Genomic DNA, 13,959 nt, shown 5'->3' with positions numbered 1-13,959 from the left:
CCAAAGGATTTATTAGGAATAATGGTTTATAAAGCCGACGGCTAATATTTGACTTTGCTCGTATTTTAATCTTCTTCCTATGTTTAATGATGTTATTATATCAGCAGTGATGACATGCACCTTTTCTTGTTTCATTAAGGTTGGATTTTTACTTTGAATAAATGTCATACACGTGTATGACTGGTGAGTAAAACATATTCTGTGGTTGCGGCCTCTTACAGTTTCTTCTTCCCAAGCTAAGCAATTTTTAGAGACTATCTCGTTAACACGCTGAATTTCCTTTTCTGATCTTCTTCCATCAATTCGCTTTCTAGAAGTGACAACTGGTTCTTTTACACCCTGTTACAAGCACAACCATAAAAAATTAAAATGTTCTTCGTGGACTTAAGGAACGTGCATACCTATCTTACGTGTGTTTCAAGATATGAATATTGATGAAGAAAAGGGTAGCTACGTGAGATATAACACCGGCGAGATCACGAGGGAGAATAAACTAACACAAATGATCTTATGCATTCGTATTTTTTTTATGGCAGGGCCAACAAACAGAACCAAACAAGCGTTTTGAAATCTAGCACCTAAATAATACTAAACAAATAAAAGTTCTAGAGAAAATGATGCAGCTCATCTAGAAGGCTATTTCAAAGTCAAAAACGTCATTATTCATGATTTTAATAAACTGAGGCCACAAAAAGAGACAAATTATAATCCCCACGAGTGGCGCGAAGACTGCTGTGGCCAAATTCTGTGGAATTATTTGGATTTGTTACTTCACCGTCACCACTTTGTATTGTATATCTCCTATGTTTTTCGTTCTTGTGTCGTATTCCACGCGCTTTTTTGTTTTTTTTTTTAATATCCATGGTTTTCATTCATTTAAATATGTTTTAGTTATTTATTTTCTAGTTATTAATTTTGTCTAAATAAAAATTAAAATCGTGGTGATTTGTTTTGGGCCGAACTCGTGAAAGTAGCTTTTATGTGATTTAATCACGATGTAGATTTGGGCCCGAGCATTAGGGTGGTGCAAAAAGGTATCCCAGTGAAGCCCGTTCCAAATAAATACAGGGAAGAGCGAATAATGCGATGAATGATAATCGTGTTGCATGGGCGTGAGTGCCGCTTCTGTACTGAACCAGCTCCTCCGCAAGGAAAACCTGAAGCCACAGCAACCCCAAACCAACGCAGTGATCCAAACGATCCTCACTTACCTCAAAGCGGGTCGTATCCGAAAAGCTACTTCCATTCTCTTCGCCTTCCCAAAACCTTTTCCATACTCTCTGTATGCCCTCTTCTTCCGCCTATGTCCCTTCCACCGCGCCATCGTCGAGGCTCGCAAGGTCGAGTCGCACTTACTCACTTTCTCACCCAATCCCCCCATCTTCCTCCTCAACCGCGCCATCGAGTCATACGCCAAATGCCACTGCCTCCGCGACGCCCGCGAACTGTTCGACGAAATGCCCCGACGAGATGGCGGCACTTGGAACGCCCTCATTACTGCTTACTCCCAATTGGGTTTCCCAAACCAGGCTTTTTCCTTGTTTGTATGTATGACTAGGTCCGGGTTTTGGCCCTCGGAGGTTACTTTTGCTAGCGTTCTTGCTTCTTGTGCTGGTGATTCTCAGCTTCTTCTTTCCAAGCAGGTTCATGGGCTGGTCACAAAGTTTGGCTTTTGTGGCAATGTGATTCTCGGGAGTTCACTTGTTGATGTGTATGCCAAGTGCGGGGTTTTGGTTGATGCTCGCAGGATGTTTCATGAGATTCCGCAGCCTAATGCTGTCACTTGGAATGTGATCGTGAGGCGTTATCTCGATGCTGGTGATGCAAGGGAAGCGGTTTTCATGTTCTCGCGGATGTTTTCCACGGCGGTTCAGCCGATGAATTTTACTTTCTCTAATGCTCTTGTTGCTTGTTCCACATTGTCTGCACTCCAGGAGGGTATGCAGATTCATGGGGTGGTTGTGAAGTTGGGCCTCCAAGAGGATAATGTCATTTCGAGTTCGCTTGTGAACATGTATGTCAAGTGTGAGAAGCTGGAGGATGGTTCTCGGGTTTTTGATCTGCTTGGTTCGAGAGATTTGGTGTCTTGGACTTCCATTGTTTCGGCGTATGCAAAGAGTGGGAAAACTTTGGAGGCAAGAAAGCTTTTCGATAAGATGCCTGAACGGAATGTGATTTCATGGAATGCAATGTTAGCGGGATATGTTCGGTGCTTTGAATGGTCCGAGGCGTTAGATTTTGTATATCTCATGCTTGATGAGATTGAATATGTGGATCATGTCACACTCGGTTTGATGTTAAATGTATTTGCGGGTGTTTCGGATCATGAAACAGGGAAACAGATTCATGGATACATCTACAGACATGGCTTCCACTTGGACATTAGGGTTAGCAATGCCCTTCTTGACATGTATGGTAAGTGTGGGAACTTGGACAGTGCCAGGGTTTGGTTTAACCAGATGAGTAAGTGGCGTGACAGGGTTTCTTGGAATGCTTTGTTGGCTAGCTATGGCCATCATCAATTAAGTGAGCAGGCGTTAACAATGTTTTCAGAGATGCAGTGGGAGACAAAACCAACCAAATATACATTTGGAACCCTTTTGTTAGCTTGTGCAAATACCTTTGCCCTTTACCACGGTAAACAAATTCATGGATTCATCATTAGACATGGATTTGAGATAGATACTATAATGAGAACTGCTTTGGTCTACATGTACTGTAAATGCCGTTGTCTTGAGTCTGCTATTGAGGTTCTGAAGGGAGCAGTTTATAGGGATGTGATAATTTGGAACACCATAATTTTGGGATTTTGTCACAATCATAGGGGTAAAGAAGCGCTTGAACTTTTTGTGATGATGGAAGCAGAAGGCGTCAAGCCAGACCATGTGACCATAAAGGGCATTCTGCTTGCTTGCGTTGAAGAAGGCCTAGTTGATTTTGCCATTGAATGCTTTAAGTCACTGAGCAGTAAATACAATGTCCTTCCTCGACTGGAGCATTATAACTGCATGATTGAACTCTACAGTCAGCATGGATCCATGCATGAGCTTGAAAATTTTATGAGGACAATGACCATTGAGCCCACACTTCCTATGTTGGAGAGAGCTCTTGATGCTTGTCAGAAAAATGAGTGGTCAAGATTGGGAGAATGGATTACAGAAAAAATTAATGCATTTAAACACTAATTAATTTCAACCTGTAGGGTGCGTGCATTGTAGCAGCCAGGGCAGAGCAGGCTGGTGTTGTCATAAAGACAGTAAGTCACATGGCAAATACATGCAGTGGAATATAAGTGATCAAGGTTTATATTGATGACCATCAGGTTAATACATGGGTGTGCTGCCGGAGCATGGATACTTTCTGCCGTTGCAGTGAGCAAGACATTCTCCACTTTTGCTGAAACAAGATGATCGTGGTGACTATTTTCCTGGGATGTAGCAAGCTTTAGGATTTACGATGAGAAGTTTATGTTTTAAGTTACAATAAGCATATGCAAAGAGAAAGGACAAACTCCGCTTTTATCGGAACATTGCCAGTTGATAATGGCGTCAAGGAGTGATGATTGGCATACTTGGATTGGAGTTTAACATTCATTTGAGGAAATCATATTACATAGAGGCATTGACCGGAAGTGTCGTATTTTGAAACAACCTGTTTCTTGCTTGGAGAATAAATTGCACAAGTAAGCTTTTCACTGGATTTGAAATTCTAGACCACAACGAAATTATTTGCTGGAAAATGTGAAGGATCGTTAGTGACAGTTGGCATGCTGAAGTATGATTGCTACCTCGGTCAAATACCCCAATGAAAGGAGGTTTGTAGTTAACAATACGGTGGAATATTCTCGGCAAGATAGTAAAGTAGGAAGCTGAGAACTAATTGTTTAATAGGACCATTTTGCTTAGGGGTGTTCAATATGATCATAATGTGATCTTAAGGGAGTGAATATAATTTTCTTTATAATTTTTATTATATTTTTTATTAAATAGTTGAATGGTTACATGAGAAGATAAAAAAAAAAATTAAGATGGCGAATTATTCATGTTTTAGTGAGAGTTAATTAGTAGTTAAGATTGAAAGTTATTTAGTGAAAGTTAATGTGAAATGTAGAAGGTCTTATCTACTAGTGAGTATGCTATTTTTGCATTTCTTAGGTTTGCCCATGTGAAATTTAGAATCGTGTATAGTTTTCGTTAGTTTTCTTTGTTTCTAGTCTTAGTTGGTTGTTTTACACTTGTAGGAACTAGGTTAGATTGAATCTATTTGCTGTTTTAGGATTAGCTTGTTTAATATGCCTATTTTTGCTGTCAAATAGTGAAATTTTGGGTCTACACATAACAGATTTCGTTTTTCTTGTTATTTTTTACTTTTAGCTTAATTTTTATCTTTCGTATACCAGTTAGAAGTTGTCTATATACTTGCTTAACTGTTTCAATTGCTATATTAGGGCAGTCTAAGTTGTTAGGCTAGTTTAGGATGCATTTTCTAGATTTGAATAGTGAATTTTGGGGTTATGATTTTTTTGTGCTAGTTTTCATGTTTTAAAGCTTTTTCAAGATTTAAGCATTTTTTTTTTTCAAAAATGAAATATCTACACACTGTGATATACAGGACATTTTTTTTTTTGTTCATAGCTCCATTTTGTTATGCAATTAAAGTTTCAATTCTTCTTTGTTTTTTGAATTTTTGAATAGTCTGACATATCTATTTATTTTTAAATGAAATAAAAAATGATAATATATAAAATAATACTAAAGATAAATATATAAAATGAATGAATTAAAACAATAAAATCCGGTTTTAGTTGTTAAGAAAATAAACTTGATAGTAGACTTGTATCTTAAAGTCTTAAGTCTTTTTTTCGTTCTTAAGTCTCAACTTTTTTACAAACTTACAAAGTTATTTATTTTAAGATTAATCATTAATAAAAATAATTAAGAAATATATATTGCTCTTCTAAATTTAATAGTAAGTCTTTTTTTTCCTCGAAACTTGAATTATCTTTTTATAGAAAACTCAATTTTGAATTATGTTCCAATTAATCTATTATCTACCAAAAGATTAAACTATAATTTAATTAATAGTTTTGTAAAAAAAATTCAGTTTCTCAAGATATATTCAAAAAGAAAAACTTTCGAAACCCGTAAATCTAAAAGTACCTAAAAACAAAACTAGACAAAAGAAACACATTTCTAATTCTAATACAAATTCAAAACAGAATAAAATAACAATACAAATAAAAGAAAAACATACTAACCAGAAATGAAAAACATACTAACCAGAAATGAGAGGTAAGAGAAGTCATATAGAGATAAAAGAAGAAAATAAAATTCAGATTGATTATAAGAGAATAAAAATAACTAATCATTTTCTTTCTTATAAACAAAATTATAATTCACTAAAAAAACGTTTTAACTCATTAATTATCATTTTTACTACCAATCAAAATTAATGTACACTAATAATAATTTAATTAAATTTTATTTTCAAACATAAACTTATAATTAATTTAGTAGAACCATATTAATAATAAAATATTTTTTGAGGCCACTTTTATCTTAAACATATTTTTATAATTAGTTTAATAGAAGTATATTAATTAATACTAAAAAAAATTTGAGATTTTTTTTTCTTAAACATAATTTTATAATTAATTTAATAAAAAAAATTAGTAGTAAATTTTTTTTTTTGAGACATTAAGTCTAAAGTGCTAAACTCGCTTTATCCTTAAGCAAGAGCGTGGGGTGAAGGATTTTGAAGAGAAGAAATTGAAGTGATCTGTGGGCTAGATTAAAGTGAGGTGGTGGAGGTGGTGAATTAATTTATAAAGAGTGAGAGAGGTAATATTAACCGGGTTAAAAGTAAAAAAAAAAAAAAAAAAAAAAAGAGAGTGACACTGTCAAAATAAGAAATATTTTTGGGGGTGCTGGAGGTGCGGAGAAGCCTGCTAAGACAAAAGCCTGATGGGTTTACATAAGAAAAAGCCGAACAAAAACGATCTTAGAAAGAAAACGGTCCAAAACAAAACGAGAAGAGAAACACGTTGGTGACTCTTCAACGCTTGTTTAGCCTTTGACTATAATATATATTTTAGCATTGTCTATAAAATTTCAATATACCGAAGAAATATTTTTTGGCAAAAATTACATTTCTTAATATTAGCTTTGTCTTAAAAAAATGTAAATAATTTTTTCATACCTTCAAAATTGACTCATACCGAAATTGAAATGTCTATAATTTTATCAATATTTTTTATATCATACATTTATTAATTCAATTCTAAGAGTAATCATATTTTTTTTAATTAACGATGTATACATTTAATAGTTTTAATGAGATATTTGTAACTTTATTATATGTTGTTTGTTATGAGATACTGTCTAACTTAACAGGATTGATTCAAAAGTAACATAATAACTACCGAAGTTAAATTAAGATATTCATTAAATATTAAATATAAAAGATATTGATAATCATCCAAGTTGTCAAAAATATACTCTAAAGATTAAGGGTAATGACATTTTAACCCTGTGAATCTTACCATTTATTAACCTACTAACACGTTACTTGAAGTGACATTTTAGTTAATGTTTGAACTGTATGATGTGGCAATTGAGTGAAGCGTGAGGGTGCGTGTATGTTTGAAGTTGTACAATGGGATTGAGTGATGAAGTGCATTCCTAAAGAAAATACCATTCGCAGGAAAGAAAGTTTTGGAGTGAAGTGGTCCACGTAAAAAGAAGTAAGTGATTCCAATGGTTGTATAAACATTTTTAATTTTATACCTATAAATTATATATATTATTAAAATTATATAATAATATTTTCTTAATAATTTGATAAGTAAATTAAAATAAAAAATATACATATTTATTTATTTAAATAAATAAGTTTTAATAATAAAATTTTCTAAACAATTCAAAATGAAAATGATTTTATATAAGAAATAAAAAATATTATTTTTGGTTAATTAATTAAATTATTAATAAACATCTAAAAATTAAGAATATATAAATAATATATAATTGTATAAAAATGTAAAAAAAATAAGAAATTCTTTAAAAACCATTAGCTATATTTTAAAAAATAGTATAAAATTAAAAAATATGGCTATAAAAAATTTTAAAAATATAAAAACTACAAACTTCTAAACATATATAAGTAATAAATAATAAAATAAATAAATTGTTTGCTAGAACCACTATTTGTATAAGTTAAAAAATAAAATTATACATATAAAATAGTAGATGTAATAGTTAAAATTAAAATATACAACTTTTGTATAAAAGTATAAGTCTCATTTTTTTGAATATGACTTTATTGTTTGAAATCTTGTTACCCATTTCATTGAACACAAAACGTACGTGATTTTATTGGACTTCTACGATTTGATTAGCAGTTTTTAAATTTATGAGTGACCTAATTAATATATTTTAAATTTATAGTGGACTTAATTGAAATTTTTTAAATTTATTAGGAATATAATTATAAAGTTTTTAAATTTATCAGGGACCTAACCGCAAAGTTTTTAAATTTATCAGGTACTTATCTATAAAGTTTTTAAATTTATCAGGAACCTATCTATAAATTTTTTAAATTTATTAAGACCTACCTGCAAAGTTTTTAAATTCATTAGCAAACTACCTGCAAAATTTTTAAATTTACCAGAAACTTACACACAAAGTTTTTAAATTTATCAGGGACCTAACTACAAAGTTTCTAAATTTAAGTTTATTAAAGACCTAATTGAAAATTTTTAACTTTAACATGGATAAAATTGAAAATTTTTAAATTTATCAAGGTCCTACCTGTAAAGTATTTTAATTTATTCAGGACCAATCTCCAGTTTTTAAATTTAGTAAGGATCTACCTGCAAAGTTTTTCAATTTATCATGGACCTTCATGCAAAGTTTTTAAATTGATGAGATACCTACTTGCAGTGTTTTTAAATTTTTTGGGACCTATTGGAAAAGTTTTTAAATTTATCAGGGACCTACCTGCAAAATTTTTAAATTTATCAGGGATTTACCTGCAAAGTATCTATATTTATCTAATACCTACTTGCCAAGTTTCTAAATTTATGAAGGACCTACCTTCAAAGTTTTTAAATTTATCAAGGACCTACATGCAACATTTTTAAATTTATCAGGGATCTACCTACAAAGTATTTAAATTTACAAAGGACCTACCTTCAAAGTTTTTAAATATATGAGGGACCCACCTGCAAAGTTTTTCAATTTATTAGGGACCTACTTGTAAAGTTTTTAAATTTATCACGTACCTACCTGCAATGTTTTTAAATTTATTAGGGACCTACCTGCAAAGTTTTTAATTTCTTTAAGGACCTACTTGCAAAGTTTTTAAATTTATCAATGTCTACTTCCAATATTTTTAAATATCTCATGATCTACCTGCAAAGTATTTAAATTTATGGAGGACCTACTTGCAAAGTTTTTAAATTTATGAGGGACCTACCTACAATTTTTTTTAATTTATTAGGGACCTACCTGCAAAGTTTTTAAATTTATCAAGGACCTACCTGAAAATTTTTTAAATTTATCAGGAACCTACTTGCAAAGCTTTTAAATTTATTAAGGACCTACTTGCAAAATTTTTAACTTTATCAGGGATCTACCTGCAAAGTTAGTTTTAAATATCAATCATCTACGTACAATGTTTTTAAATTTATCAGGACCTAAATATAAAGTTTCTAAATTTATGATGGATCTAACTACAAAGTTTTTAAATTTATCAAGGACATACCTACAATGCTTTTAAATTTATGAGGGACCTACCTGCAAACTTTTGAAATATATCAGGATATACCTGTAAAATATTTAAATTTAACAAGGACCTACCTGCAAATTTTCTAAATTTATGAGAGGCCTACCTGCAAAGTATTTAAATTTATCAAAGACATACCTGCAAAATTTTTAAATTTATCAAGGACCTACCTGCAAAGTTTTTAAATTTATGAGGGACCTACCTGCAATTTTTTTTAATTTATTAGGGACCTACCTGCAAATTTTTTAAATTTATCAAGGACCTACCTGAAAAAATTTTAAATTTATCGGGGACTTACTTGCAAAGCTTTTAAATTTATGAAGGACCTACTTGCAAAATCTTTAAATTTATCAGGGACCTACCTGCAAAGTTTTAAAATTTATCAATGTCCTACCTAGAATGTTTTAAAATTTATCAGGACCTAAATACAAAGTTTCTAAATTTATGATGGATATAACTACAAAGTTTTTAAATTTATCAAGGACCTACCTACAATGCTTTTAAATTTATGAGGGACATACTTGCAAACTTTTTAGATATATCAGGATATATCTGTAAAATATTAAAATTTAACAAGGACCTACTTGCAAACTTTCTAAATTTATGAGAGGCTTACCTGCAATGTATTTAAATTTATCAAGGACCTACCTGCAAAATTTTTAAATTTATCAAGAACCTATCTGCAAAGTTTTTTAAATACATTAAGGACCTACCTGCAAAGTTTTCAAATTTATCAAGGACCTACCTACAATTTTTTTAAATTTATCACGGATCTGCCTGCAAAGTATATAAATTTATCAAGAATCTACCTACAAAGTTTTTGAATTTATTATGGATCTACCTGCAAATTTTTTCAATTTATTAGGGATCTATCTTGAAAGTTTTTAAATTTATCAAGGTCTTACCTTCAAAGTTTTTAAATTTATTAGGGACCTACTTTCAAAGTTTTTAAATTTATCTAGGCTCTCCTACAAAGTTTTTAAATTTATCAAGGACCTAAATAAAAAGTTTCTAAAATTATTAAGGATCTAACTACAAAGTTTCCAAATTTATTAACGGCCTAATTGAAAAATTTAAACTTTATCATGGACGTAATTGAAAATTTTTAAATTTATCAGGGATCTACCTGCAAAATATTGAAATATAATCGGCAACGTATCTGCAAAGTTTTAAATTTAGTAGCGACCTACCTGTCAAGCTTCTAAATTTATCAGGACCTACCTGAAAAAATTTTAGATTTATTTGGGATTTACATGCAAAGTATATTAATTTATCAAGAATGTATTTGCAAAGTTTTTAAAACTATGAGTGACCTACTTCCAAAGTTTTTCAATTTATTCCGGACATACCTGCAATGTTTTTAAATTTATCAAGGACCTACGTGCAAAGTTTTTAAATTTAATATAGACCTGCATGAAAAGTTTTTAAATTTATTAGGGACATACCTATAACGTTTTTAAATTTATGAGAGACCTACTTGCAATATTTTTAAATTTATCAGGGATCTGTGTGCAAAGTATTTAAATTTATCAAGGATCTACATGTAATGTTTTTAAAATTGGGAGCAATCTACTTGCAAAGTTTTTAAATTTATCAAGGACCTAACTACAAGCTTTTTAAATCTATCAGTGTTCTACTTGCAAAGTTTTTAAATTTATAAAGGACTTACCAGCAAATTTTTTCAATTTATTAGGGACCTACCTGTAAAGTTTTTAAATCTATCAAGGAATTACCTACAAATATTTTAAATTTATCAAGGACCTACCTACAAAGCTTCTAAATTTATCAAGGACCTACTTGCAAAATTTTAAAATTTATCAGGGACCTACCTACAAAGTTTTAAAATTTGTTTTAAAATTTATCAAGGACCTACTTACAAATTTTTAAAATTATCAGGACCTAAATACAAAGTTTCTAAAATTATCATGGATCTACCTACACAGTATTTAAATTTATCAAGACCAACCTGCAAAACTTTTAAATTTATGAGCGACCTACCTGTAAACTTTTTGAATCTATCAGGATCTACCTACAAAGTATTTAAATTTATCAAGGACCTACCTGCAAAATTTTTAAATTTATCAAGGATCTACCTGCAAAGTCTTCAAATTTATCAGGGACTTACATGCAAGGCTTTTAAATTTATCAAGGACCTACCAGAAAAATTTTTAAATTTATCAGTGATCTATCTGCAAAGTATTTAAATTTATCAAGGACCTACCTGCAATGTTTTTAAATTTATGAAGAATCTACCTGCAAAGTTTTTAATTTATCAAGGACCTACCTGCAAAATTTTTAAATCCATCAGGGATCTACTTGTAGAGTATTTAAATTTATCAAGGACCTATCTACAAAGTTTTTAAATATATGAGGGATCTACCTTCAATTTTTTTCAATTTATTAGGGACCTATCTACAAAGTTTTTAAATATATCAAGGACCTACATGCAAAGTCTTTAAATTTATGAGGGACCTACCTGCAAATTTTTTTAATTTATCAATGACCTACCTACAAAGTTTTTTAAATTTATCAGGGACCTAAATACAAAATTTCTAAAATTTTCAGGGATTTAACTCCAAAATTTTTAAATTTATTAGGGATCTAATTATTGAAAATTTTAAACTTTATCATGGACGTATTTGTAAATTTTTTAATTTATCAGGTATCTACTTGCAAAGTATTTAAATTTATTCGAGACCTTCTTGCGAAATTTTTAAATTTATTAGGGACTTACCTTTGAAGTTTCTAAATTTAATAGGGACCTACTTGTAAAACTTTTAAATTTATCAAAGATCTACCTGCAAAGTATATAAATTTATCAAGAATGTACAAGTAAATTTTTCAAATTTATGAGGGACCTAACTCCAAAGTTTTTCAATTTATTACATACACACCTGCAAAGTTTTTAAATTTATGAAGGACGTACCTGCAAAGTTTTTAAATTTAATATGGACCTGCATGAAACATTTTTAAATTTATCAAGGACGTACCAAAAAGTTTTTAAATTTTTGAGGACCTACCTGCAAAATTTTTAAATTTATAAAGGATCTATCTACAAAGTATTTAAATTTATCAAGGACCTACCTACAATATTTTTAAATTTATGAGGAATCTACCTGGAAGCTTTTTAAATTTATCAAGAACCTGCAAAACTTTTAAATCTATCAGAGATCTACTTGCAGAGTTTTTAAATTTATTAAGGACCTACCTGCAAAGTTTTTAAATTTATAAGGGACTTACCAGCGAATTTTTTCAATTTATTATTGACCTACCTGTAAAGTTTTTAAATTTATCAAGGACTTACCTACAAATATTTTAAATTTATCAGGGACCTACCTACAAAGCTTTTAAATTTATCAAGGACCTACCTGGAAAATTTTAAAATTTATTAGAAACCTACCTACAAAGTTTTAAAATTTATTAAGGACCTACCTACAAAGTTTTTAAAATTATAAGGACCTAAATACAAAGTTTCTAAAATTATCATGGATCTAACTACAAAGTTTTAAATCTATCAGGGAGTACCTACAAAGTATTTAAATTTATCAGGGACCTACCTGCAAACTTTGTAAATTTATGAGGGACCTACTTGCAAAGTATTTAAATTTATTAAGGACCTATCTGCAAAATTTTCAAATTTATCTACCTACCTACAAAGTCTTTAAATTTATCAGGAACCTAACTTCAAAGTTTCTAAATTTATTGGAGACCTAAATACAAAGTTTCTAAAATTTTTCAGGGGTCTAACTTCAAGTTTCTAATTTATTAGTGACCTAATTTTTGAAAATTTTAAATTTTATCATGGACGTACTTGTAAATTTGTAAATTTATCAGGTATCTACTTGCAAAGTATTGAAATTTATTCGGGATATTCCTGCAAAATTTTTAAATTTATTAGAGACCAACCTTTAAAGTTTCTAAATTTATCAGGGATCACCTGCAAAATTTTTAAATTTATCAGGTATCTACCTGTAAAGTATTTAAATTTATTTGGACATTCCTGCAAAAATTTTAAATTTAGGGACCCCAATATTAAAATGAATGCACTAGCCTAACATGTGTAGTGTGTGAAGGGAGCAACCTAAGACTACTCAAACCCACACATGCAAAACAACCAGAAAATTCCCAAACAGATATAGCAATTGTCTTCTACTCTAAGGTTCAATAATTTCAACCATATAATCATATGAGGACATCAAAGCAAGTAAAGATGACATCAACAAAAATAAAGATAGATAAATGTACATCAAGTAAAACAAAAATAAGGAGAAAACGAATATATAAAAACAACATACGTTTTGCACACTTAACTAATAGGATCGACTCTCCAAAACTTCTCCAGTGGAATCGCCATCTGTCACAACCGAGATTGCGGCGAGACGGCAAAAATGATTTAAAAAGGTATAAAGGAATCTTCACCATAGTTTATTATGGAAAACTATAGAAAAATCTTAAAAAAGAATGGTTTTCGAAACCAAATTTGGATTTAGGAGTTGGTTACGTGTGGGGAAGGTATTAACATCCCACAACGTCTGTTTTAAGACGGTTCCTCTTTAATTAAGTGTGCAAGATAGAATTTTATGTTTAAAATATTTGTTGTTCCCCCAAAAATAAAACAAACTAAAAAACACATACAAAAATAATAAAGATTAAAAACAATTTTTTTTTATTCTTTTGGCCCGACAAGGATTATATCTCGCTCCTACGTATTTTCATTTGGAAAATCAGGGATAACGTAGTTCTTTATAAAAATATTTGTTGTTTGATATTATTATTATTTTTAAAATTTTAGATTTTAATATATATATATATATATATATATATATTATTAATATCAAGAAAATTTGAGATTCCATGTGATAAAAGATTTGATTATCAAGCAAATCCGAAACTTGACATGATATTCAAAAACAATTTTATAATTTTTAGTTTTTTTTATTATTTTTTTAATAAAAAAAAGAAGAATTAAAGATCTATGAAGGAGTGTTTTGATTATCAAGCAAGTCCAATACTTGACATGGTTTTCATTTCTTATATAAAAGAAAAAAAAATTATTTTTTTATTATTTTTTTAATTTTTTTTAAGGAGAATTGAAAGCCTACGAAAATATTTTTAATTACCAAAATAATGACATCCCAAATAAAAGGAAAATAGAAAGGGTTGGGCATATCAATG

At 30.1% G+C, this 13,959-nt stretch overlaps 1 protein-coding gene across 1 annotated transcript; it reads left to right on the top strand.

Annotated features, from left to right (window-relative positions):
* The first annotated feature begins 1,049 nt into the window (after positions 1-1,049).
* LOC114196312 (pentatricopeptide repeat-containing protein At3g26540) lies at positions 1,050-3,948 on the top strand. The gene has a single exon (XM_028086914.1). It carries the CDS (start codon positions 1,107-1,109, stop codon positions 3,183-3,185), a length of 2,079 nt encoding a protein of 692 aa, XP_027942715.1. The 5' UTR covers positions 1,050-1,106; the 3' UTR covers positions 3,186-3,948.
* Positions 3,949-13,959: the final 10,011 nt, after the last annotated feature.

Source organism: Vigna unguiculata, chromosome 9 (assembly GCF_004118075.2).
Source record: "Vigna unguiculata cultivar IT97K-499-35 chromosome 9, ASM411807v1, whole genome shotgun sequence".
Lineage (NCBI taxonomy): Eukaryota > Viridiplantae > Streptophyta > Magnoliopsida > Fabales > Fabaceae > Vigna > Vigna unguiculata.
The sequence above is the reverse complement of the archived record's forward strand: the minus strand, read 5'-3'. Positions and strand labels throughout refer to the sequence as shown.

Bases quoted from the DNA above. Each gene is read 5' to 3' on its own strand.
- LOC114196312 (XM_028086914.1), top strand. From the start codon at position 1,107: ATGGGCGTGAGTGCCGCTTCTGTACTGAACCAGCTCCTCCGCAAGGAA.